Below are 22,869 nucleotides of genomic sequence, written 5' to 3'. Positions count from 1 at the left end.
CTGATCATTCCGTTTCTACCAATACCAGTTGTACCAGTCCACTTTTCGTAATGCATTTAACACTAGCGACGTTTTCACCAGCAAAACGGAAGTTAATACAAGGTGATACAAGGAAGCAGCTTCAGTTCAATGATCGAGCAGTGCCCAAGCCCGCCAAGGTGCCATGGTGCTTTTTCTAAAATTACAATTTTGTATTCAATTATAATATATTCAACATTTTGTAAATGTAAATTAAACTAATTAAAATTACCTAGTTCCTTTACTATTATTTACACTGTCTCTTTCTTAATATCCATATTCTTAATAGCGGTATCAGCGGTCAGCAGTAGAGTGATAGTTATAATTGTATAAATTAAAGGCTGCGTTCGTTTATATACTGCCAGTACTGAAAACCTATATTTTACGTGACATACATTGTAGAGTTTTAGTACTGGCAATTAATTAACGAACGCAGCTGGACACTTTTCGAGAGCTTTTCTCTTTGACCATATTGGGTGCTTTCCAATTAGGCTACAAATCGACACAGGCCCGATTCTACAAGACTTGTTTAAACTGGATTAAGTTAATTATGCTATATTCTATGTGACATAAAATATAGCAAAATTAACTTAATCCAGTTTAAACAAGGCTTGTGGAACCGGGCCACAATCGGACACAAACGGTACATTGCATGTCACACAAACTGTACATTTGTGTCCGATTGTGTCAATTTTTAAGCTAATTGTAAAGCACCCAATCTCATAAATTGTCCAATTTCAATATACATATTTGTGATTAAATGATGACTTCTGAGCTATAGAAGATTCATTTTTTATTTTAAATTTGTTATTAGAAGTACCATTGATTGTATTGCGTTTTATTTTTAGAAATCTTATTTTTTTTCCTTCTGTTAATGACGCGAACGGAAGAAATTGTGTATTAATTTTTAGACTTGTCGCCATATTGTTGATGTGTCACGTGACGAGACAGCAGTAAGGTGAATGCGCCGGGTCAAAATTTACGAGAAACAGTTAAAATTTTAGACGATTAATTAATATTATAGTTATAACTTTTCCGTAATCATGGATCCACGAAAATTGACAGAACTATTGCGGGCTACTATTGATCCTTCACAACAAAAGCAAGCTGAGGAGCAGCTTAACCAGGTATACTTAAGACAAAAACGTGCTCAGTAGCTGCTTATTTGCTTGCAGAAACATGTGGATCTAATGCCCCTCTTCTCTAATAATGTCACTTCGACCTTTTCCCAAAGTTAAAAATTTTTAGCTCTTGTTTCTTTTGTATTTCCTAATGATAAAAAAAATATTCATGTTTCAAAGCTAGGAATTGGCACAATCATCTCTTTAAACAATTAACTTGGCATTAAACCAATTAACTATTTTAATCTATTTTTTCATTATTTTAGTAAAAGATGACTAATTCTTTTTTAAACATAACCATACTATATTAACATTTTGTTCCACAAGCTCCATAATCTGTTATGTATATACAGATTATACTTTATTAAGTCTGCAGCTTTAGAAATATAACTAGAAAAATTTCCATAATATTTGCAGAATTTTTTATTTTTGTTTTACTATTTTTAAGTCTAACTATATTTATACATATATTAGTGGTATTTTCATGTTTTACGAAATATCTTTAGATACATAAAATTATTGGTTTTGCACCTACACTTTTACAAGTAGTAATGTCAAATGAGGTTCCGGTACCTGTGAGACAAGCTGGTAAGTAACTTTTGAATGAAATTTTAGAACTTTTAATTTTATATTTCATCAAATCATAATTATAAATTCATAGGTGTTATATATTTGAAAAATTTAATTACTACAAATTGGGCTGATCGGGAACCTGAGAGTGCACCTGTAGAATTCAGTATCCATGAGCAAGATCGTGCTATGATAAGGGATGCAATAGTAGATGCAGTTGTACATGCCCCAGAACTAATCAAGTAAATTAAACTTTTTTCTATGTTATTTACATTATCATAATTCTTATCTTTCTTTCAGAGTGCAGCTGGCACTTTGTGTTAGCACAATAGCAAATCATGATTTTCCTGGTAGATGGACACAAATAATAGATAAAATCACAATTTACCTTCAAAATCCTGATGCATCTTGCTGGCCTGGTATTCTCCTTGCTTTATATCAACTTGTAAAAAACTTTGAGTAAGCTAATACTAGAAAATAAGTATATTCTATCTTCTTAATTGATGTATTTTTCCTATTTTAATATTCTTCTTTTAGATACAAGAAATCCGAAGAAAGAGGGCCGCTTAATGAAGCTATGAATCTTCTGCTACCAATGATATATCAACTAATGATACGTTTGTTACCAGATCCTTCAGAGCAATCGGTCCTTTTACAAAAACAAATATTAAAAATATTTTATGCTCTTACACAGGTAAAATAATGAATATCTGAATGTTCTGGCAAACTATTAAACATTATCCATTACTTTTACTATTTTACCTTCTAGTATACACTTCCACTTGATCTCCTTTCAAGAGAAGTATTTTCTCAGTGGATGGATGTTATACGTCAAGTAGCAGATAGGCCTGTTCCTCCTGAAACAAATAATCCTGATCTGGACGATGATGAAAGAGCAGAAATGGCATGGTGGAAATGTAAAAAATGGGCCTTGCATATCCTTTACAGAATATTTGAAAGATATGGTAGCCCAGGAAATGTAACCAAAGAATACAAAGATTTTTCTGAATGGTATCTGCGAACATTCAGTGGTGGCATTCTTGAAGTTCTTTTAAAAATATTGGATCAGTATCGTAGAAAAATATATATTTCTCCAAGAGTAATTCAACAATCAATTAATTATATCAATCAAAGTGTGAGTCATGCATTTTCTTGGACATTTTTAAAGCCACATATGTTTGAAATTATACGCGACGTACTATTTCCGATATTGTCATATTCTGCTGCTGACGAAGAACTTTGGAACAATGACCCTTATGAATATGTACGAGCTAAATTTGACATTTTTGAAGACTTTGTTTCCCCAGTTACTGCTGCACAAACATTATTACATTCAGCATGCAGAAAACGAAAAGATATGCTACAAAAAACCATGCAATTCTGTATAGAAGTTTTAACTAGTCCTAACGCGGATCCGAGGCAGAAAGATGGTGCTCTACACATGGTTGGAAGTTTAGCTGATGTTTTATTGAAGAAAAAAGTGTATAAAGAACAAATGGATAAGATGCTCTTGCAATATGTATTTCCTGAATTTAATAGTGCTCATGGACACATGAGAGCAAGAGCTTGTTGGGTTTTGCATTACTTTTCTGAAATTAAATTTAAACAAGAGGCAATCTTGGTTGAAGCAGTTAGACTGACAACCAATGCTTTGTTAACAGATCAAGATTTGCCTGTTAAAGTTGAGGCTGCAATAGCACTACAGATGCTTCTTAATTCGCAAGAAAAATCAAAAAAATATATAGAACCTATGATCAAACAAATCACTTTGGAGCTATTGTCGATTATAAGGGACACTGAAAATGATGATTTAACAAGTGTAATGCAAAAAATAGTTTCTACATACAAAGAGCAACTTATGCCAATTGCAGTTGAAATTTGTCAACACTTGGCAACAACGTTTAGCCAAGTATTAGAGACTGATGAAGGTAGTGATGAAAAAGCAATAACTGCTATGGGTCTTCTAAATACGATGGAAAACTTATTAAGTGTTATGGAGAATCAACCGCAAATAATGGCACAGTTACAACCAACAATTCTGCAAGTAGTAGCCCATATTTTTGGACAAAGTGTTATGGAATTTTATGAAGAGGCTCTCTCATTAGTATACGATTTAACGGTTAAAACAATATCTGAAGATATGTGGAAGGTGTTAGAGCTCATGTATCAGCTTTTCCAGAAAGATGGATTTGATTATTTTACTGATATGATGCCTGCTTTACATAATTACATAACTGTAGATACTCCTGCATTTTTGTCTAATGAAAATCATATCCTAGCTATGTTTAACATGTGCAAAGCAGTAAGAATCATTTAAAGATTTGTTATTTCTTTTTTAAATTTTTTACTTATATTATAAATATTAAAAAGATTATTTTACAACAATAGGTACTCACTGGTGATGCAGGTGAAGATCCAGAGTGCCATGCTGCCAAATTACTAGAAGTTATAATTTTACAATGTAAAGGGCACATTGACCAATGCATACCATCTTTAGTACAATTGGTTCTAGAAAGATTAATGCGAGAAGTAAAAACATCGGAATTGAGAACGATGTGTCTCCAAGTTGTCATAGCAGCACTTTATTATAATCCAGCACTTTGTCTAGAAGCAATGGACAGATTACAAGGGAATTTTGGACAATCAACAGAACCAATTGCATCTCATTTTATTAAACAATGGATACATGATGCTGATTGTTTCCTTGGGTTTGTATTCACATACGTTTTTTTCTCTTTATTTTAAATAAAAGTAGCTTATCAGTGTTCTCCCGTGTATAGATTGCACGATCGTAAGCTTTGTGTCCTTGGATTGTGTACCTTAATTAGTATGGGCCCAGCTAGACCAGCTGCTGTTAATGAATGTGCACAACAAATTATACCATCCTTAATATTATTATTTGATGGACTTAAAAGAGCGTATGCCGCAAAGGTAGCCGATGGAATTGACGAAGAGAATGATGATGAAGAATCTGACACTGATGAAGGTTTGTTCATTTAATTTCTTTTTTAAATATTTTGATAAAAACTAACAAAATTATGGTTTGTGTTTGGCACAAAAGTATTATCATCGGACGAAGATGAGATTGACGATGTTAATCAGCAGTATCTGGAAAAATTACAAGAAAAAGTGGTTAGGGTATCTGGTCAATTAGGCATGAATGTCAATGCTACAATACAAGATGGTCAAGGAGACGGTTCTGATAATGACGATGATTCGGAATATGAAGCTAACGAAGAGACAGCTCTGGAAACCTACACAACACCATTGGATTACGAAGATAATAATCAAGACGAATATGTCGTTTTTAAAGAAATTATGCAAAGTAGGCATTATCCAATTTGTATTCACTTAAATATAACAAACTCTGATGTTAATTCATTTTATGGTTGCAAAATAGATATTGAACGAATTGACGTACCATGGTACACTGCTTTAACAAGCCATCTGACTACAGAACAGCAAAAAGCTCTGCAGGAAATCATTTTGTTAGCGGATCAACGAAAAGCCGCTCTAGAAAGTAAAAGGATTGAACAAAGCGGAGGTACGGTTGAGCGAAATTAATTATTTAATGTTTCACAATGATTAAGTGTGATTATATATAATATTAACTATATAAAACTTCTATAACTTTTAGGTTACTCTTTTCCTTCGCAAATTGTACCAACATCGTTTAATTTCGGTGGTTCGCCTTTAAGCCGATAAGGACTTTTAATCATTTCTATTTTAGATTAAGTAAGTAAACAAAGTTGAAGCAACTGGATCGAATACATACTTGTAGCACACAATTAAAATTCAATTATGTCCGGGGCCGGAATAAGAAAAGCGTGGCAGGGCGATGTATAAAATTTTGAGGGTTTTTAAATAAAGCTGATATTACACATTGCTTTTATATTCGCTAGTTTTTTAAAACAAGCTGATTGGACTTATAAAAATTTCCTTTTATAGATTAATTTATATAAAATATTATTAATATCTTGTAGAAAGCTGTTTGTCGATGCACTTAAAACTCTAACCGGCCCTGACAATAGCAAAGGCTCTATGCATTTCTCAAAGATTGTCTTTCTTTTTATTATTGTTTAAATTATTGTACGTGATTAAGGAATTGGATACTTAGCATTCAACTCTTTTGTTATAATTGTGTTTATAATACCAATGAAATGATGCAAATTGAAAAATCAATGTGATTAAATTTGACATAAATAGGTCGCTACACTTTCGCGTAAAAAATGTATTTTTTTACATAGAATTAATTTTATATGCTAGCAAGCACGAAATCTGTCAAGAAAATTGCTTCTTGTCCGGCAAGCTAAAAAACTTATTTTCTTATCAAATATATTTTACCTAGCTTTAACTTATAAAAAAACCTATAGGTTCGAAAATATTGACTTAGCTTGCTAGACACAACATTATCTTAAAGCATGTATCCATCTCGCAGCTGTTTTATTGACGAAACTGTTTCTAAACACACCGTTTAGTTTATATTATAATTGTTAACAAAATTGTGTTAACTTGTTGGTATAAAGTTTAAATATATTGAACGGTAATTTTGAATACAGATACGATCAATATCAAATGGTGGTGTTTAATTTCTTTTCAGTTCAGTAAAATTTATTTAGCTTTCTAAATATATAAATGATTCTTTTAATATAATCCTCTCTTTGTGCATAATTTAAATAGGATTAAAAATCATGCCAGGTAAATTTCAATACAGACAGGCTTTTATAAAAATAAATAAAAGAAAAGAATGTATATCATAAAACCTAGAGCTAATTAGCACATTTGAAAAAAAAGAAAAACAGTAAGAGGTATATCGTAAATAAGGCTGCAAAAATCTATAGATTTTCAGAACATCACAATAAATATTAAAAAAGCAAATTATGAAAGTATGACAATTAACACCTTTGCTTGTATTTTTCATAACTAACTAAAAGAATGACTCCTTTTATGATAATATATGATTTATAGAGTAATTTGTTTTGGTGTAAGGAACAAGCAGTTAGAAATATCAGAGCCCGAAACGATAAAGGCGTACAAAGAAGAGGTGTTCTGTGCTTAAGCTAGTAATATGATTGACTGTAAACATTCTTCTCTAAAAATAACGTGACGGGAAGTATAGTCAATTGACTATTCATTTTCACTATAACATAACAAATCTTTATAGGCGCAGAAACTGCAAGAAAAGTTTTAATTTGATATATTTAATGTTTGTATTTATATAAAATTTCTAAGTGTACACTGGGTATCTAATAAGTCAATGGCAGGTCAGAAATCACTGATAAAAGCACTGAGTTTAAGTAGAAAACTCTTATGGTACCTTTATAGCTTTAGCTCTTATTTAAAAAGTAATTAGTAATTGACATTCTTCAACGACCGCCTTCTTATTAACCGAAAGGTCCTATAGGCTCGGTAGTAATCGATAATCTCCTCAAAAATCCCATGAAAAGAAGATCAGTACTCAACAATTACACCAGACTTCAACTGCTTTCCAGCAAAAATATAATCACGCATTCTTTGTAGATGTACGTTTGCGGTGGGTATACATTAGCCTACATCAATTTTGCTACCTAAAAGTTGACATCATCAAAGCGTTTTAACCAACAGGGTCTCCCTCTTTTTAACCTCGGTAGCAAAATCGATGTAAATCAGTTTATGTTTATGTATCCCCCTCACTCGTCTTTTTGGAGTAAAACACAATCATGTTTATATAGTTGTGTGTTTATAGTATGTGTATGTATATATATTCTCTTCCAATCATTTTTTTCACTGTAAAAACGCTGAGTTTTTGCATCAATAACTGTTACTCGAGTGTTTGGTTTATTATACGGCCTAGCCATTTCATTCGTCTACTTTTAATCCAGCCTATTTAAATTGTTCTTCTGCTAATTTAAGGATGGGAATTTATGAAATTTCAAACATTAATAACTTTTCAAATAAGGGGCTAAAGCAAAAAATTTTTTAAAAATTTTCCTGTTTAGAATCGATTTTTCTGTTGAAAGGTTGTCGATTTGTCTCGACCTATCAGATACCCTGTTAATATTGATACTTGAAAAACTTAGATGTTGTAAAATTTATTTTCATTGGTAGCGGTTATTTCTTTATTACATTTATAAATGCCTTTACAATGCCCTGCTATTGTAACATACCTATCTAAAGAATTTTTCTACTAATTATTTCTTGCAGTAATTGTTTTCGAAGATACAGTATATTCATTTCTACATGTTAAAAACAGTTTCTGTTACATTGTTATTGAAGAAGCTGATGTTTTATATATATACAGGATGTTCAGTTTTAAGCTTTTCAGTCAATTAATTTGCAAAGTATGAAAGATAAAATAAAATCACGTATTCCATCACTTTAAGAGAAAATTTAATTACAGCAATTTATATTTAATTACGATTCAGTTTTTAAGATTACTTGAAGGTCACCTTGATTTTAATTTAAATTGTACCCTCTTGTATATTTTTTTATTCTATATCTTTTGAGTGTTTTCGAAAATCCTGTAATAAATTATAATTTTATTTATTCTTGCTCATTAGATCTTTCGATTTGAAATTTAAAGTAGATGAGCGACTATTAGCGTGTATGCGTAACGATCGTGACCTTGCTTCAACTAAATGCACTGCTGTAGGGCAATTCTGTAACTCTTATCGACAAATTTCGGTATCGTTAGGCCGAAGTTAATGATAAATATCATTATATGTAATGTTAAATTTATATCTATATATATATATCGTTTTCGGTCCGTACCAGTTCCGAAAATTTTCATTGAAGTTACAGAATATGGGGTCTGTATACAATTTGTAACCGATATATTCAGCAAATGATTAAATTAAATGAAAAGTTAATATAGTGTTTTTGAACGGTTCTTGAGATCAAATACTAGAATGTGTAAAAATATATAGGATATTCGTTTAAAACAATTAAAGTGACCTTCAAATAATTTTGAAGATCACAAAGTAATAAAAATATTTTATTACAATTAAACTTTTTTTTGTCTTCAATTCATGGAATATGTGTTTTCATCATTTTTGTCGTATCTTTCATATTTTCAATAATAATCAGCTGGAAAGTTTTCAAATGCTCACCCAATATGTAGTATATGTACATCAAATTTTTCAAGACCATGACTATTTTATAAATTTTTGCAATATTTAGTCTATGGTACTTTTTATGTCTTATTATAATTCAGTCTATTTGAATCTTTATGCTATTTTAAGCTAATATTCTTTTTTATTTTAATTGATAAATAGTTTCAAAGCTTATTTGAATCAACCTAAAGAAAATTGTTAAGTGCCTTGAAACGTTGATACAGCAGGGACCTAAAGTAAAAAATACAGCAAAGAAAGCTGTAGGTCGGAGTGAAGCCAGGACACTTCTCAGTAGATTATAAGTTCTATAAGTACTATATTAAAGTATGATAACGATTATACAAAAGAAATATTGTTCCTTTATCCTAATTTTTTATTGTGTAAGTTGTACTTGTTTATAATGGATGTTTACCTATACTGGTTTTTATATAAAAATGGTAAGTTCTATGATGGAGTCATAAATGTTTAAGGTTTAGAGATTGTAAAAAGTTGTAAGGTAAGAAGTAGCCCTTGATGGTGCATTGATACAGTGTGAGTCCCATATTAACTTTATAGCTGAAATTTTTAAATAAGTGTCCAGCATTATATCTTATTCATTCAATTAATTACTTCATCTTAATTGTATATAATAAATATGAAGTTTAAAATGAGAATATTTTTAATTCAACTCAGACTGCAGACACAATGTATGGAAAAAGGCAACTAATTATTGTAACATCAGTGTACAGTGAAATTAAGGAAAATTATTAATACTCCAGGTTTAGAATGTAATAAGATCATTAAATTATGGAAAATAAATTGTACATACAATTTACACTAATCACATACCTGTTTTATTTTACTTTTTGTAAATGGGAAAATAAATATAAGAGATAACGAAGTTTTAAGAGTGATCAATACGTCTTTCATTCTAGAATTGAATTTCACTTAAATTTATTACTTACTTTACAAATACAGTTTTTAATATTATACACAATTCTCGAACATAACTTTTTGGGAATAAATTACAATTGTTATGAACTGTAATCTGTAAAACTTTAAATATCGATGTTCGTACGGAAATTTTTTTATTAATAATTCTATCAAGTGACGGGTCGAGTAAAACTTAAAAAAGTTATTTCTAAAAATACATATTATAATTTAATTAATACTTTAAGTTTATCAGCTGCTTAGTACACTGTAAAATATGATTTATTTTTTGAGTCATAATTTTGTAACATTTTTAATATTTATGTATTCTTTGTTAAATTTTGAATAACAATAATTATTTCACTTTGTATATACAACTTTCCAAAACAAATAGTAACAAAAATTTATAACTGTTTTTAAGAAATAAAACGTCCTTTAAATAAAGTAATTAACATTTGCATGTGTGCTAAATAAAACTATTAGCATTTTGCATGGTTTGATAGAATCTACAATTTTTACTTAACATATCAACATTAGTACTTGTACAATGATAAATTGGTTTTTGAGAATATTTTGAAAAAAATGAAACAAATTATTTGCTGTTATATAACAGTCATATATTCCACTTTCAGTCGATACATAAATTAAGTGTACAAGCTCAAGGATTAAAAGAAAATTCTATCAGATGCTGAATGAAGTATCGTATTTAAAACGACATTGAGTAATGTTATTATACCTATGTCTAGCAATCGGCAAAATGAAAAATTAATAAATATACCAGAAAACTGTATATACACAAAAATGTGACATAAACAGGTAAATATAGGTTATATGTTAATATGCTCCTATTAAGAAATATTTTAAGAAACACATTACAACACCTGTAATAGTTATAAATAATTTTTCATTATGTTGATACTTTAACTTTTCCTCAACTTTGCTTTTCATTATTTAAAATGTTATTATAGCCCATACATTAATGGATCTGAAAAACTGTAATGATTACTAAATTGTATATCTCAATATTTCCACAAATATATTAGCCAAAGATGGAATTAATGCAATTAATAAAAAAAAAGATGATTCCAGGCATAGTGTAATAAAAGAAATTATATATATATAAAATGAGTTCTCAAGCAACTATTTAGTTGCTATATTGACCTACATCCAATCATTCTTCTAGGCTCACACTTCCATTGTGGAATCTTTGATGAAAAGTATACAGAATTCACATATATGTATTCTATCACTTGAGACACCGTTCAAAATAAAATGGTCCTACATATCCACCACGCATAGCTTTTGCTACATTTTGTTCAAATGCTCTTCTATTATTTTGTAGTACTTCTGCAGCATCTTTATTTAATGGATCCTCAGGGTTTGGTTCCTGAAAACATTTGACATTAATGGTTTTCCTTTTAAATGAATGAAATAAAAATTTTATTATAAAAGAATAATATATGCATACAAGGAAAAGATATTGGAGTCCATAAACAATAGAATTAATTGTTAGAACTGGTTTCCAATCCTCTCTCAAAATGTTCAGGCACACATTACCATCCAAATCTATGTTTGGATGGTATACCTGGGTTTCGCATTTTACTTTAGGTGGTTCATGTGGATAATTGGGACCAACTTTAAAGCTAAATACAAATCTACCACCTCTGTAGAATCCCTGCAAAAAACAATGAAAAGTTTAATATATTACTTAAAATTTAGATCTTAAACTGAAATGATATAATACATAGCACACTTGACAAACATCTTGTACATTAATATAACTTGTTTTATAAAGTATGACTTACTTCATCTGGACAAATAACTAATTTAAAGCTCAGTAGATCATCAGGATCTGGAAACTCAGTACCACATGTTTTCGGAAGATTCAGTTCGTTGATATCTAAAAAATGCAAAATTCTTAAATAATTAATAAAGATTCTTATGGTTATCACTAAGAAGCTGGCGTCTTGCCGAAATAAACCTTTCGTAATTCTCAGCTGAGCTGCTGATGCCTTTTTCTGAGTTCCTGCCTTATTTGGCGATTCACCATCTTTCTGTTGTTGTTTTAACGAAAATAGTTTAATCATGTTAAGCTACTTGTGAAGCTATGCTGCGGTAAAACATACAAAAACTTTTAATACATTCAAAATCGCGAAAAGAACAAAAATATATGAAAATCCACAAACTTTTTGACAAGATCAACCACCTTCGGAAACGAAGCTGTCGTAACTAATGTCACGTGTATTGGTGTGTATTCAATGATTGAGATTGTTCTAAAGTCACGGCCACCAGGCGCTTCCTTTAACCTATGTTTAATCTAAATATCTGGCTTAACTGCTTTTATCTCGCAATCATTATAGTTGAATATAGGCTTTAATCTATCAAATGTAGAAATATATAATACTTGAATAATGAAATCATTTAATTGAAAAAAGTGTAGTATTTGTAGCTTTTAAGCTTATAAAAATTGTGATTTCTTGAACAGGGCATATTTCATGAAATCAACAAATTTAATTTAAAGAACATAAAGATTTCTGTAAAAGCTTAGTATATTAAAGAACTCACTTTTAAACAAGTAACAGATCATTTTACCTAATAACTTTCGTATAAAATTTTTAATTTTTATGCTACAAAACTGTTTCCATTATAATTATAATATTATTTGTTATCATTATTTGACTTGGCGCCATTTCGGCGGGTTACCTTGGTAACAGGAAAAATGCCCAAACACTTTGTATATTCTCAGACATAGGGTTCTTGCTTCTATAATTATCTGTTATTGTTTTTCATTGAATAATATTTAAATTTACACTTTGTTAAAATGAGAGCACTTCCAACATGGGTAGACAAAGTTCAGGATAAGTCTGAACAATGGTATATAAAATTTTTTCCATTTTATTTTAATGTTCTTCATTTATATAGGGTTTTGATATTTAATGAGTTAATATTTCTTTATCATAGTATATATGACTTGTGTTTTAATCCTGATGGAGCCCAGCTTGTAGTTGCAGCAGGAACTCAGGTTTTAGTATATGAAACTAATAATGGCGTTTTAGTTCAACCTTTAAAAGGCATGTTATTTTTATATAACAGTTAATAACTATCATAATGTTTAACATCCAATAATAGCTATCTTAATTTGTTGTATTTAATTGTAGGACACAAAGATATTGTCTATTGTGTTTGCTATGCGAAGGATGGAAAAAAATTTGCATCAGGTAGTGCTGATAAAAGTGTCATCATTTGGACCTCGAAACTGGAAGGAGTACTTAAATATTCGTTAGTTTAACTTTAATTTAAAAAAAACAATTTAATACTTTATTACTATTAATGTATAAAAGCTTTTTAAATTATTTTAGGCACAATGAAGCAGTACAAGCAATGCAGTTTAATCCAGTTTCACATCAACTACTCAGTTGTTCTCTTTCAGACTTTGCATTTTGGTCAGCAGAGCAAAAATCTTTGCAAAGACACAAATCAGGTGGCAGAATTAATTGTTGTTCATGGACTAAGGATGGACAATATTTTGCCATTGGTTTAGCAAATGGATGTGTTTTTATAAGAAATAAGGTTTTACAAATTTTTAAAATATCTGAAATTGTTTACTCGATTTATAACTTTAATAAGATTATTGTTAAATAGAATGGGGAAGAAAAAACTCGAATTGAAAAACCAAATGGAACAGCAATATGGAGTTTATCTTGGAGCCCTTCACAGTAATAGTACAGCTACTATAAATTAATATTTTTTAAGCATATATGTTTTATAATCATTTCATATTTTACAGGGATGACCCAGGAGATCTTCTTTGCATTGCTGACTGGAATGGAAATCTGTCATTCTACAATTTATTGGGACAACCCATTGGTAGAGGAAGATCTCTAAATTTTATTCCATTGAGAATTGCATATTTTCCAGAAGGGCAATATATGCTGGTTTCTGGAAGCAACAAACAGTGTCTATTAACTACCCATGATGGTATACAATTAGCTACTATTGGAAAACCATTTAACTCATGGATTTGGAGTTGTGCAGTACACCCAACAGCTTCTCATGTTGTAAGAAAACTTAATAAAAATACTATTGAATGATAAGAGAACTAATAAGACTATTTTTATAGGCGCTTGGTTGTCAAGATGGCACAATAACATATCTTCAAATAACTTGGGAAATAATTCATGGATTATATGGAGACCGATATGCGTACAGAGAAAATATGACGGATGTTATAATACAGCATTTAATTACAAACCAAAAAGTTCGCATTAAGTGTAAAGACCTCGTAAGTTAATTTGTCTGTGTAAAATATTTTATTAAAAAAACAAGTTTAAAATATTTCTTCTGTTTTAAATTTTTTAGGTTTGCAGAACTGCTGTATATAAAAATAGACTCGCAGTACAATTACCTGAGAGAGTAATTATTTACGAGCCGTCTGGTAGTAGCGATGGAATGCATTATCGTATAAAAGAGAAATTAAATCAAGGACTAAACTGTAATTTTTTTGTTGTTACCACTGATCATTTAGTTTTATGCCTTGAAAGACGTTTGCAGAGTTTGAGTTTTGTTGGTGTCATTGAACGGGAATGGATACTTGATAGTACGATCACTTATATTAAAGTAGTAGGAGGTCCTGCCGGCCAAGAGTGTCTAATGGCAGGTAAATTTAGACAATGATATTAAAAATAATCAACAATAATAAAACATGTTTTTTTCAGGGCTTAATACAGGTCATGTAGTTAAAATTTATCTTGATAATCCATTTCCAACACAAATAGCTAAAGTTGAGGGTCCGGTCAGATGTTTAGATGTTAATTCTTTAAAAGAGAAAATGGCGGTAGTAAGCGAAAAAGGAATTCTTTCTGTATTCGATTTGTACACAGATAAAAAGATTCAGGAATTTGAAGAAGTTACTAGTGTTGCATTTAACAGTGCTTTAGAGGATATTATGTGCTTCACAGGTGTTGATTACCTTGCGATTAAAGTAGCTAATTTTGTTGAGTACAGGCAAAAATTTTCTGGCTATGTAGTGGGACATAATGGTTCTAAATTATATTGTTTAAATGGTTCATCAATTGTTTCTGTGGATGTAAGTAAGTTTTTAAACAGAATGTGAGAACAAAATTCGGCAGGTTGGAAAAATTATTTTAAATTTATATTTCTCATTAGATCCCTTTATCAATGTTTATGTACCAGTACATAGAAATCGGACTTTTTACCGAAGCCTACAATGTAGCATGTTTTGGGGTAGCAGAATCCGATTGGTTGGCTCTAGGAATTGCTGCTTTAGATAATTTGGAGTTAAATGTTGCTTATTCTGCCTTTGCATGGATAAAGAAATTACGTTATATCGAAATAGTGTCAGAAGTTGAAGAGAAACTAAAGTCAGGAGAATGGGGTAGAGAAGCATGCATGGCAACGGCGGCAGCTGCAATGGGAAGACTTCGAGATGCTGCTAGGCTTTACCAGAAAGCTGGTCTTCAACATTGTGCTTTGGATATGTATTCTGATTTGCGAATGTTTGACATCGCATCAGAGTTTATAGCCACTGGAAATACACAGGTGATTATAAGGACCTAGTTTATTTGTATTTTTACGTTTTAATGTATTTAACTTTTATTCCAGGATCGTACCATATTACTACGTCGTCGCGCTGAATGGGCAAAAAGCTTAGGAGAACCGCGCGCAGCAGCCGAAATGTTCCTTTCTGCGGGCGATATAAACCGAGCAATAAATATAATAGCAGAGTATGGATGGATTGATATGCTCATAAAAGTTGCAAGACAGCTGGATAAAGGGGATAGAGATAATTTGTCTATGATAGGAAAAAAATTGAAAGATTTAGGTGCTACTCATGGAGCAGCTGAAGTATTTAGTCGGCTAGGTGACGATCCTGACGTAGCTGATGTCTTGGTTGAAGCCCAAGCTTGGCCAGAAGCTTTTGAATTAGCAGAAAGAAATCCAAAATTGAAATCACGAATATACGGACCTTATGCTCGATGGTTAGCTGAAAGCGGCCGATTTTCCGAGGCTCAAGAGGGTAAATATTTTTTCAAAAAAATTAACTTAAAAATTGTGTGAAGGGTTTATAAATTGATTTGGCCCTAGCATTTCAAATGGCTGGTCAACCAGAAGAATCTATCGTTGTTTTGACTATGCTATCTAATAATGCTGTAGAAGAAAGGAGGTTTCGAGATGCGTCATACTTTTATTGGTTGTTAGCTCAAATAACTTTAAATTTATCGAAACCAACTGAAGAAATCAAATCATTGTATATGGACTACTTGGACAAAGCTGATATATATTATGCTTTTCAGGAAGTTCATAAATATTTGGTAATATTATTCGCATTATATATTTATTTATACCTATTTCAATACGATTTTTATGGATTGTAGGAAGAGCCATTCACCTCTTTAATGCCAGAAGCTCTTTTTAACATATCAAGATATTTACTAATCAAAACACAAAGCAAACAAATTCCTGGTGTATCAAGACTTACTATTTCTTATACACTTATCAAACAAGCTCGAATATTAGGCGCCAATAAATTAGTTATGCAATTACTAGAGCAATTACGAGAAATGAAAATTCCTGCAAACTTACTTACACAAGTTGAGACATTAACTCTGGCTGCTCGCGCCTGTCCATATAGGGATCCAGAAGAACTTTTACCACTGTGCTATAGGTGTTCTACATTCAATTCGCTCCTACCAACTGATCACTCAAATGACACTAAATGCGGTCAATGTGGCCTTAAATTTCAGCATTCTTTTGTTATGTTTGGTAAGAAAACACATTTTATAAAAGCATTAATCGTATCTTATTATACGAACAATTAAATAGAAAATAATAAATTCGTGCTTTTGCAGAAATTTTACCTCTAGTAGAATTTGAATTAGAAGAAAATATTACTGATGAAGATGCTCAAAGACTAATAGAAGAGCCTTTGCCATCGCCAGATGATAATCAAGATCTTATAGAGGATTACATGACAGTTGCTTCTGAGGAAACTGACTTATTTACAGCACGTTTAATGAAATATGAGGTAGTTAAATTGTTATGTATGTAAGTTTTAAAAAAGTGTTATGCTTATATTTTTTTTAGGGAAAACAAGAGTCCTCGTCTATTACAGTAAGTCGAAGTGTGTTGAAAAGCATGGATCCCTTAACAGTGCTAATTATAAAATGGCCAAAACCTTTCAAGACTAAATATTTTAGAAATTTACTACCGGATCTTCAGGTAACATCTTGTAAATCTTGTTTGAAGGTGCGTATACTTAACTTCAATATTTTTTTATTCGTATGAATAAATAATTCTATGCAAAACGTGTTTATTTTCAGTTGTTTCATTTAGATGACTATGAGTTAGCCATGTTACGGAATGGTTACTGTCCATTTTGCAGAACTTCGAGCAATTCGAAAACTTAAAGCCTGTGACAAGACACACGCGCACAATCAGTCGCAATTAATCAAATCCGTCCTGTATATAATAAAGCTGCTTAAAAGATTCTTACTTTTTTAAAATAAAAGTGTTTTATAGATTATTGTATAAAATTTAAATAGAGCAGCTTGAAAGTACAATGTATTTATAAGTTAAGAGTTATTTGTGCAACAAGCTCGTAAAGTAGTTCTCGCACGAGTAGGAAAGTGTTGATGCACGAATTCAAGGAGTGTGACTATTTCTACGAGTGAGAAGAAGTTATTTTACACATAATTAACATACAATATTTGTCCTAATTTCGTTTAAATTTAAGTAAAATTTATTATGAATGTTCAGAAATATAAGAAAGAATAGTAATGAAATGTATGCAGTAAAGTTACTTTACTCTGCACTCTAATAAATCATTCAATAATAATGCATTTGTCGCTCTAAAAATAAAATAAATCCACTTTTTTTTTACGAAATTAGGGACAATAATAAAACAGTATTAGCATATAAGTTTTGTAGAAATATAGGTGAAAAAATAGTCCCTCTGAAAACTGTTTTGATTGCATATTCAATCAATTATAATCCTTCAAGGAAATATTGATAAAATTTTATGTTCCAAAATTTATGTGAATAACGGCAAATTGTCATATAACTGACAGTTAAGTCAACAGCAAATAAAGAAATTACATCAATGGTGTGTTATGTTAAAACGTACAGTCATTTATGAGGTGTTAATAGTTCTAACAACGATAAGTCATTCTCTCCCGTTATTTAGGTGTCGCCAGAAAGGTGTGCTCGTTTCAGAAATCAGTTTTGCTTCTAAAGATGTTCAGCATACTGTTAACAGTTGTTCTTGCAGTGATTGCCGTAACATTTGGTCAGGTTTCACAATGGAAGACTACCCTGAGGGATGATCAATCTATTAATGTTAATTCTCATTCTAAACATCAAGCTAGATGTAAGTTTTCTTATCTGAATATATTTCCTTCTATAGTAATTTGTCACCCCTCAGGTTCCCTTAAACGACTGATTTTAATTAATCATTTTTATTCATATATACAGTTTTCCCATTATTCAGCGTGGTACGATTTGCTAATTCAGAGTGCATAGCCAGTAATAATTTTATTGGAACATGCTTCACTCGGCGAGAATGTTTAAATTATGGAGGTACTCCCTCTGGCTCATGTGCCAACGGTCTCGGAATTTGCTGTATTTGTAAGTATATTATAAAAAACAATTAGGAAATAATTTAGCTGAGATAAATTAACTTTTTAGTTCAGAAAACGTGTGGAGCTACTACAAATATAAACAACACATACTTTATCAATCCCAATTATCCAACAACTTATAAAGGTGGCGATCGGTGTACGATTTCTATTCAGCGTTGCAATACGAATATTTGCCAGGTAATAATTAAAGCACAAATACTGAAATTTTAATAATCAAGTATATATATATTATATATGACTTTTTTTTAGTTGCGGTTAGACTTTTTAGATTCTAGTTTTACCCAACCTAATGCAAGCGGAATCTGTGACAACGATCTTTTTCTTGTTTCTGGAGCAGCATCAATCGTTCCAAGACTTTGCGGAGAAAATACTAATCAACATGGTAAATTATTATATTTTTAAATGTAATGAATATGATGAAGCTTGTTGTAAATTAACTTCTTTTGTAAAATTCTAGTTTACTTAGATTTTAATGGAGCCAACCCTATTACGATATCTGTAGATACTTTACTAGATACTACGTTTGAGCGTCGATGGAATATCAGAATACATCAAATAGCCTGTGACTCCGTTTATAGGGGTAAGATCGTCCTTTATTAATTTCAAAATAAATAAATCATCTTATATTACACTTTTAGCGCCAAATGGATGTTTGCAGTACTATCAAACAGTAAGTGGTACTGTAACAAGCTTCAATTTCGGGTCCACCCCTAATGCGAGAGGTAAATTGTTTAAACAAAATTAACAATAAGAAGTAATGAATAAATTTGACTAATGTCTATAAATCTTTTAGCCCCTTTAATCGGTACAAGAGAAATGGCTAATTTAATGTATGGCGTATGTATAAAAATGGCTCCAGGATATTGTTCTATAGAATGGATGCAAACAAATAACATGTCTTTTACGGTCTCCGGGGATACAGGATCCATAGATCCAATGATAATAGGTAAAAATTCCTATAAAAAATTACGATAATGCTTCTTAGTTTTCAACTGATATATTTAATGTTAAATTAGGTACTGCTATGGTCGCAGAATCAGGTACCACTTGCACGAAAGATTTTGTTATCATACCAAATCCAGTTGAAAATAATGTTGCTGCAGGAACAGAACGATTTTGTGGGAACGGTTTTGTAACAAAATCTTGTAAATAATCTTTATATAGTTTAAACTGAATAATTATAATAGATGCTATTATATTATATTTTGTTCTTATATTTCAGCCAATATGAAGCCATTTGTACTATATGTTGTTACTGATGCCGATGAAGCAGGTGAAATTCAAAATAGAGGATTTATGCTGAGCTATCGGCAGTTACCGTGTGCGGTATAGTTTTATATTAGCAATGTTGCATAAACGAATGTTCCATAATATATTTTATTAAATAAACATAACATGTTTTTTTTCTATTAAATTTTACTTAATGTTTAATAACTTGCTTCCTGAATGCTCCTGTACTTTTTCAGTCATAGCATTAAACCACGTTCCTAATTTTGTTGATCTTAACAAATCTTTAAATGCCTCACAACCCTCAATACTTTTGAAAATGCCGTATACAGTAAGGTCGGATAAGTTTGGTTCTTCTCCACCCATAAATGGTGTATTTTGTGCTTTTAATCCATCTAACCAAACATTGGTCTGTTTATATAAAGATTCCCGAACATCGTCATTCATGTTATACTTTGCTTTTAACCGTTTCCCTATAAAATACATAGCTACAGCTCCTACATTAGTGGCTATATATATTCGAATTTTTGAAAAATATTCATCCCAATGGCCAAACTGAAACAATGTTTTCATTAAAACTACATGTAAGCTCCATATTAAAATTTTTATTTCTCCACCATGACTACTTACTTCACGAAACCATGAAAATGTTTCATATGATTCTTTGAAAGTTCTGTAAACATTTGGTGAAAGTGTGTGGACTAAAATTTCATCTGACCATTGCCTCCACTTGCGTTCCTCTCTAATAAAATTAAATTATTATAACAATTAAATATTTCTAAATAAAAGATTTGTAGATTTTTATACTTACACAATGTCATTCAAAGATTTATTTTTAGGAACACCTTTCTGATACATGAGATAATACTTATTCAAAACTTCATACTTTAATCCCCCATCCAGATCAGATATAGCTGTTGGGCTATAATAACTTGATAGTTCTTTAATTGGAATAGAAGGATCGTTTAAAAACGATGCTAATATTGAAATTATAACAGAGCTATCATTCAAAGGCTCATAGGAATCGCCTACTTTGGTAAGAAGTATTGGGACTTTCTTGTAGGGTGACCATTTAATTTGAGTTCGAAAAACAGGATCTACTTCAACAACGTCGTAAGATATTCCATAGTAATCTAAGAAAACTCTTACCTAAAAAAAATGAATATATATATGTAATATATAAAAGTACAGGAAAAAATATTGTCAAATCAATTTTACCTTACAACAAAATGGGCAACTTTGGTATTGAAATAAAACTAATTGTAAGCCTGTTTTATCCGTAGGATAAACAACCTGTGGAAATACAAAATAGTTTGAAATGTTAATAAGAAAAATGAAAAGAGGTTATGTAATAACGCTAAAAGTAAGGTTTAATTTATATTTGATTACTACCTTTCTTGACGGTTGAATAGCTGGCTTATCTTTTAATAATACTATATTTTGCATAGTTCCATTTAGCTGAAAATTTTTTCTTCTCTCACCTCGTTTATAAAATTCGTAAGCTAAGCAGACACTGCCACCAACAAACGCACTGACAGCACCAATTTTAAGTAAATCTTTCACTGTTGTTTCATTACTTTTCTTGTAAATCGTTTTTAGGGTGTTTATATTGGCGTAACTAGATTTATTTAAGTTTTTTACACCATTGAAAAGTCGAGAAAACTTAAATAATCCAGCCATGTCTACTGCGTTGCGGATGTCGAGAAGTGTAAATTATGAATGATCAGATCAAAATACCCCACTTATGCCACACCGCATCAGTGAACAGGACACCACGCACACGGCACAATATCAATCAGGACCACAGGCCGACCAGTTTTGAAGCTGCCGCTATCGAGGCAAATTGTCAATAATTGCTCGAGGCATAAATAAAAACTTATTTTATCACTTTAATACATATTACTACATACACTTATTTCAGCAATTTATTTTAGTTTTTTCAATTGAAATAGTGTTGCTTATAATTATAAATAAATATATAATTATGAATTGTAGAGTGCCATCAATACAATACAATATTTATAATGATTTCATTACAATAATTAAATTGTGTTTAGAAACAATTAAAAACAAAATTATTTTAATAATACTTTTTTTTATTTCATTAGAAAATTAATTAATTTTAAAGATATAAAAGGTTAGAAAATTATAAGCTAAGCATTTCTGATTGAGCCTTTTACAATTTTCACATCATCTATTGGTCGGTCATTTTTATCAGTTTCTACTAAACCAATTCGTTTAACAATTGCCATTCCAGAGTATATTCTACCAAAAATAGCATGGTTTCCATCCAGCCATTGTGTTGGAGCTAAGGTAATAAAGAATTGAGATCCATTTGTATCTGGGCCAGAATTTGCCATAGAAACAACACCAGCTCCTATTTGAGAAATTAAAATATTACCTTAAACTTTGTATGGAATATCCAAGAAGAAACAACTATGAATTGGACAATTTTTTTTACCTGTATGTTTTAAGTCATCATGAATTTCATCATCAAAGCATTCTCCATAAATTGATACACCTCCTTTACCAGTTCCTGTAGGATCACCTCCTATAATTTAAACATTACAGTTTTTAGTTGATCTTATCAAAAAGAATCATTTGTATTAATCTACCTTGTATCATAAAATCTCGAATGATTCTATGAAATTTTGTTCCATTATAATATCCACGTCTTGTAAGCTCTGCAAAATTTCTACATGTAATCGGAGCATGTTTCCAATACAATTCAATTACTAGTTCTCCCATCCTAAAATAAAAAAATTTTTTGCCATCAAAAAAATCCGATTTAATATGTATAATTTATTTTTGCATCATTTTATTACAACTTACGTTGTTTCAAATGCCACAAATGGGGGCTGCCAGTGTTTGTCTGGGATACCCGATATATTCGTTAAAGCCATTTTTAAATATTAAATTCTTGAAACCTCGTCTGAAACATCTGTTTTGAATACCCTGAGGTTCCTAGTACGTAAATTCCACGATATTAAGATACTATTAATTGTTTGTAAATATTTACAAAACCTACAGTCTGTGTAGTATACTATACATATATATGCACCACACCATGGAGGCACCACACTTACAAACACCGGAAACAGCTGTTTCTGGCATAAAGAAGCAACCTATATACTTATACTCACCACTCGAATTGCTGAATGGCGCATTGCTATACCAGCGCCATTCGTCGCCTTGTGCCGTTGCAACTTAAGGCTTAACATCGTGTGATACAGACAGACCAAATCAGACCAATCTCGATCACCACCACCAGTTACT

General features: G+C 30.9%; 6 protein-coding genes across 9 annotated transcripts; 3 read left to right on the top strand and 3 right to left on the bottom strand.

Moving 5' to 3' along the window:
- The first annotated feature begins 939 nt into the window (after nt 1-939).
- msk (importin-7 msk) lies at nt 940-8,064 on the top strand. Its single transcript, XM_066744275.1, has 11 exons — nt 940-1,145; nt 1,646-1,727; nt 1,801-1,951; nt 2,010-2,168; nt 2,247-2,403; nt 2,479-4,011; nt 4,098-4,417; nt 4,490-4,695; nt 4,771-5,034; nt 5,110-5,253; nt 5,347-8,064. The coding sequence occupies exons 1-11, from the start codon at nt 1,062-1,064 to the stop codon at nt 5,412-5,414; spliced, it is 3,168 nt and encodes a 1,055-aa protein (XP_066600372.1). The 5' UTR covers nt 940-1,061; the 3' UTR covers nt 5,415-8,064.
- A 1,696-nt stretch (nt 8,065-9,760) lies between these two features.
- Nucleotides 9,761-11,941, bottom strand: UbcE2M (NEDD8-conjugating enzyme UbcE2M). Its single transcript, XM_066744215.1, has 5 exons — nt 11,896-11,941; nt 11,691-11,819; nt 11,515-11,609; nt 11,178-11,384; nt 9,761-11,096 (listed from the first exon to the last, which is right to left on the bottom strand). The coding sequence occupies exons 2-5, from the start codon at nt 11,794-11,796 to the stop codon at nt 10,956-10,958; spliced, it is 549 nt and encodes a 182-aa protein (XP_066600312.1). The 5' UTR covers nt 11,797-11,819; nt 11,896-11,941; the 3' UTR covers nt 9,761-10,955.
- Nucleotides 11,942-12,287: 346 nt separating this feature from the next.
- Nucleotides 12,288-17,706, top strand: Oseg1 (intraflagellar transport protein Oseg1). 2 transcript variants are annotated; one of them, XM_066744286.1, is made up of 16 exons: nt 12,288-12,583; nt 12,671-12,780; nt 12,868-12,988; nt 13,069-13,279; nt 13,352-13,425; nt 13,497-13,767; nt 13,830-13,991; nt 14,069-14,306; nt 14,425-14,795; nt 14,876-15,268; nt 15,332-15,746; nt 15,815-16,041; nt 16,105-16,492; nt 16,579-16,754; nt 16,814-16,975; nt 17,050-17,706. In XM_066744286.1, the coding sequence occupies exons 1-16, from the start codon at nt 12,531-12,533 to the stop codon at nt 17,134-17,136; spliced, it is 3,459 nt and encodes a 1,152-aa protein (XP_066600383.1). In that variant the 5' UTR covers nt 12,288-12,530; the 3' UTR covers nt 17,137-17,706. The 2 variants fall into 2 exon arrangements, with proteins under 2 accessions (XP_066600383.1, XP_066600382.1); XM_066744285.1 differs by having other exon boundaries at nt 14,069-14,366; nt 17,050-17,704.
- Nucleotides 17,707-17,846: 140 nt separating this feature from the next.
- On the top strand, nt 17,847-19,728 carry LOC136783920 (uncharacterized). Its single transcript, XM_066744288.1, has 9 exons — nt 17,847-18,095; nt 18,200-18,352; nt 18,413-18,543; nt 18,616-18,748; nt 18,824-18,946; nt 19,005-19,088; nt 19,160-19,312; nt 19,383-19,511; nt 19,589-19,728. Exons 1-9 carry the CDS (start codon nt 17,963-17,965, stop codon nt 19,696-19,698), a joined length of 1,149 nt encoding a protein of 382 aa, XP_066600385.1. The 5' UTR covers nt 17,847-17,962; the 3' UTR covers nt 19,699-19,728.
- Nucleotides 19,639-21,344, bottom strand: Su(P) (prostaglandin E synthase Su(P)). The gene is made up of 5 exons (XM_066744287.1): nt 20,986-21,344; nt 20,812-20,886; nt 20,405-20,742; nt 20,224-20,335; nt 19,639-20,148 (listed from the first exon to the last, which is right to left on the bottom strand). The coding sequence occupies exons 1-5, from the start codon at nt 21,271-21,273 to the stop codon at nt 19,783-19,785; spliced, it is 1,179 nt and encodes a 392-aa protein (XP_066600384.1). The 5' UTR covers nt 21,274-21,344; the 3' UTR covers nt 19,639-19,782.
- Nucleotides 21,345-21,551: 207 nt separating this feature from the next.
- Nucleotides 21,552-22,857, bottom strand: Cypl (peptidyl-prolyl cis-trans isomerase-like 1 Cypl). Of its 3 annotated transcripts, none has more exons than XM_066744346.1 (5): nt 22,737-22,857; nt 22,426-22,557; nt 22,209-22,342; nt 22,055-22,144; nt 21,552-21,970 (listed from the first exon to the last, which is right to left on the bottom strand). In XM_066744346.1, exons 2-5 carry the CDS (start codon nt 22,494-22,496, stop codon nt 21,747-21,749), a joined length of 519 nt encoding a protein of 172 aa, XP_066600443.1. In that variant the 5' UTR covers nt 22,497-22,557; nt 22,737-22,857; the 3' UTR covers nt 21,552-21,746. The 3 variants fall into 3 exon arrangements, with proteins under 3 accessions (XP_066600443.1, XP_066600444.1, XP_066600442.1); XM_066744347.1 differs by lacking the exon at nt 22,737-22,857 and adding an exon at nt 22,622-22,697; XM_066744345.1 differs by lacking the exon at nt 22,737-22,857 and having other exon boundaries at nt 22,426-22,682.
- Nucleotides 22,858-22,869: the final 12 nt, after the last annotated feature.

The sequence above is a fragment of the Prorops nasuta genome, unplaced genomic scaffold, assembly GCF_024137725.1.
Source record: "Prorops nasuta isolate Cenicafe-Biocafe unplaced genomic scaffold, Cenicafe_Pnas_1.2 PNAS00038, whole genome shotgun sequence".
Classification (NCBI taxonomy): domain Eukaryota; kingdom Metazoa; phylum Arthropoda; class Insecta; order Hymenoptera; family Bethylidae; genus Prorops; species Prorops nasuta.
This window is presented reverse-complemented; position numbering and strand designations above follow the sequence as displayed.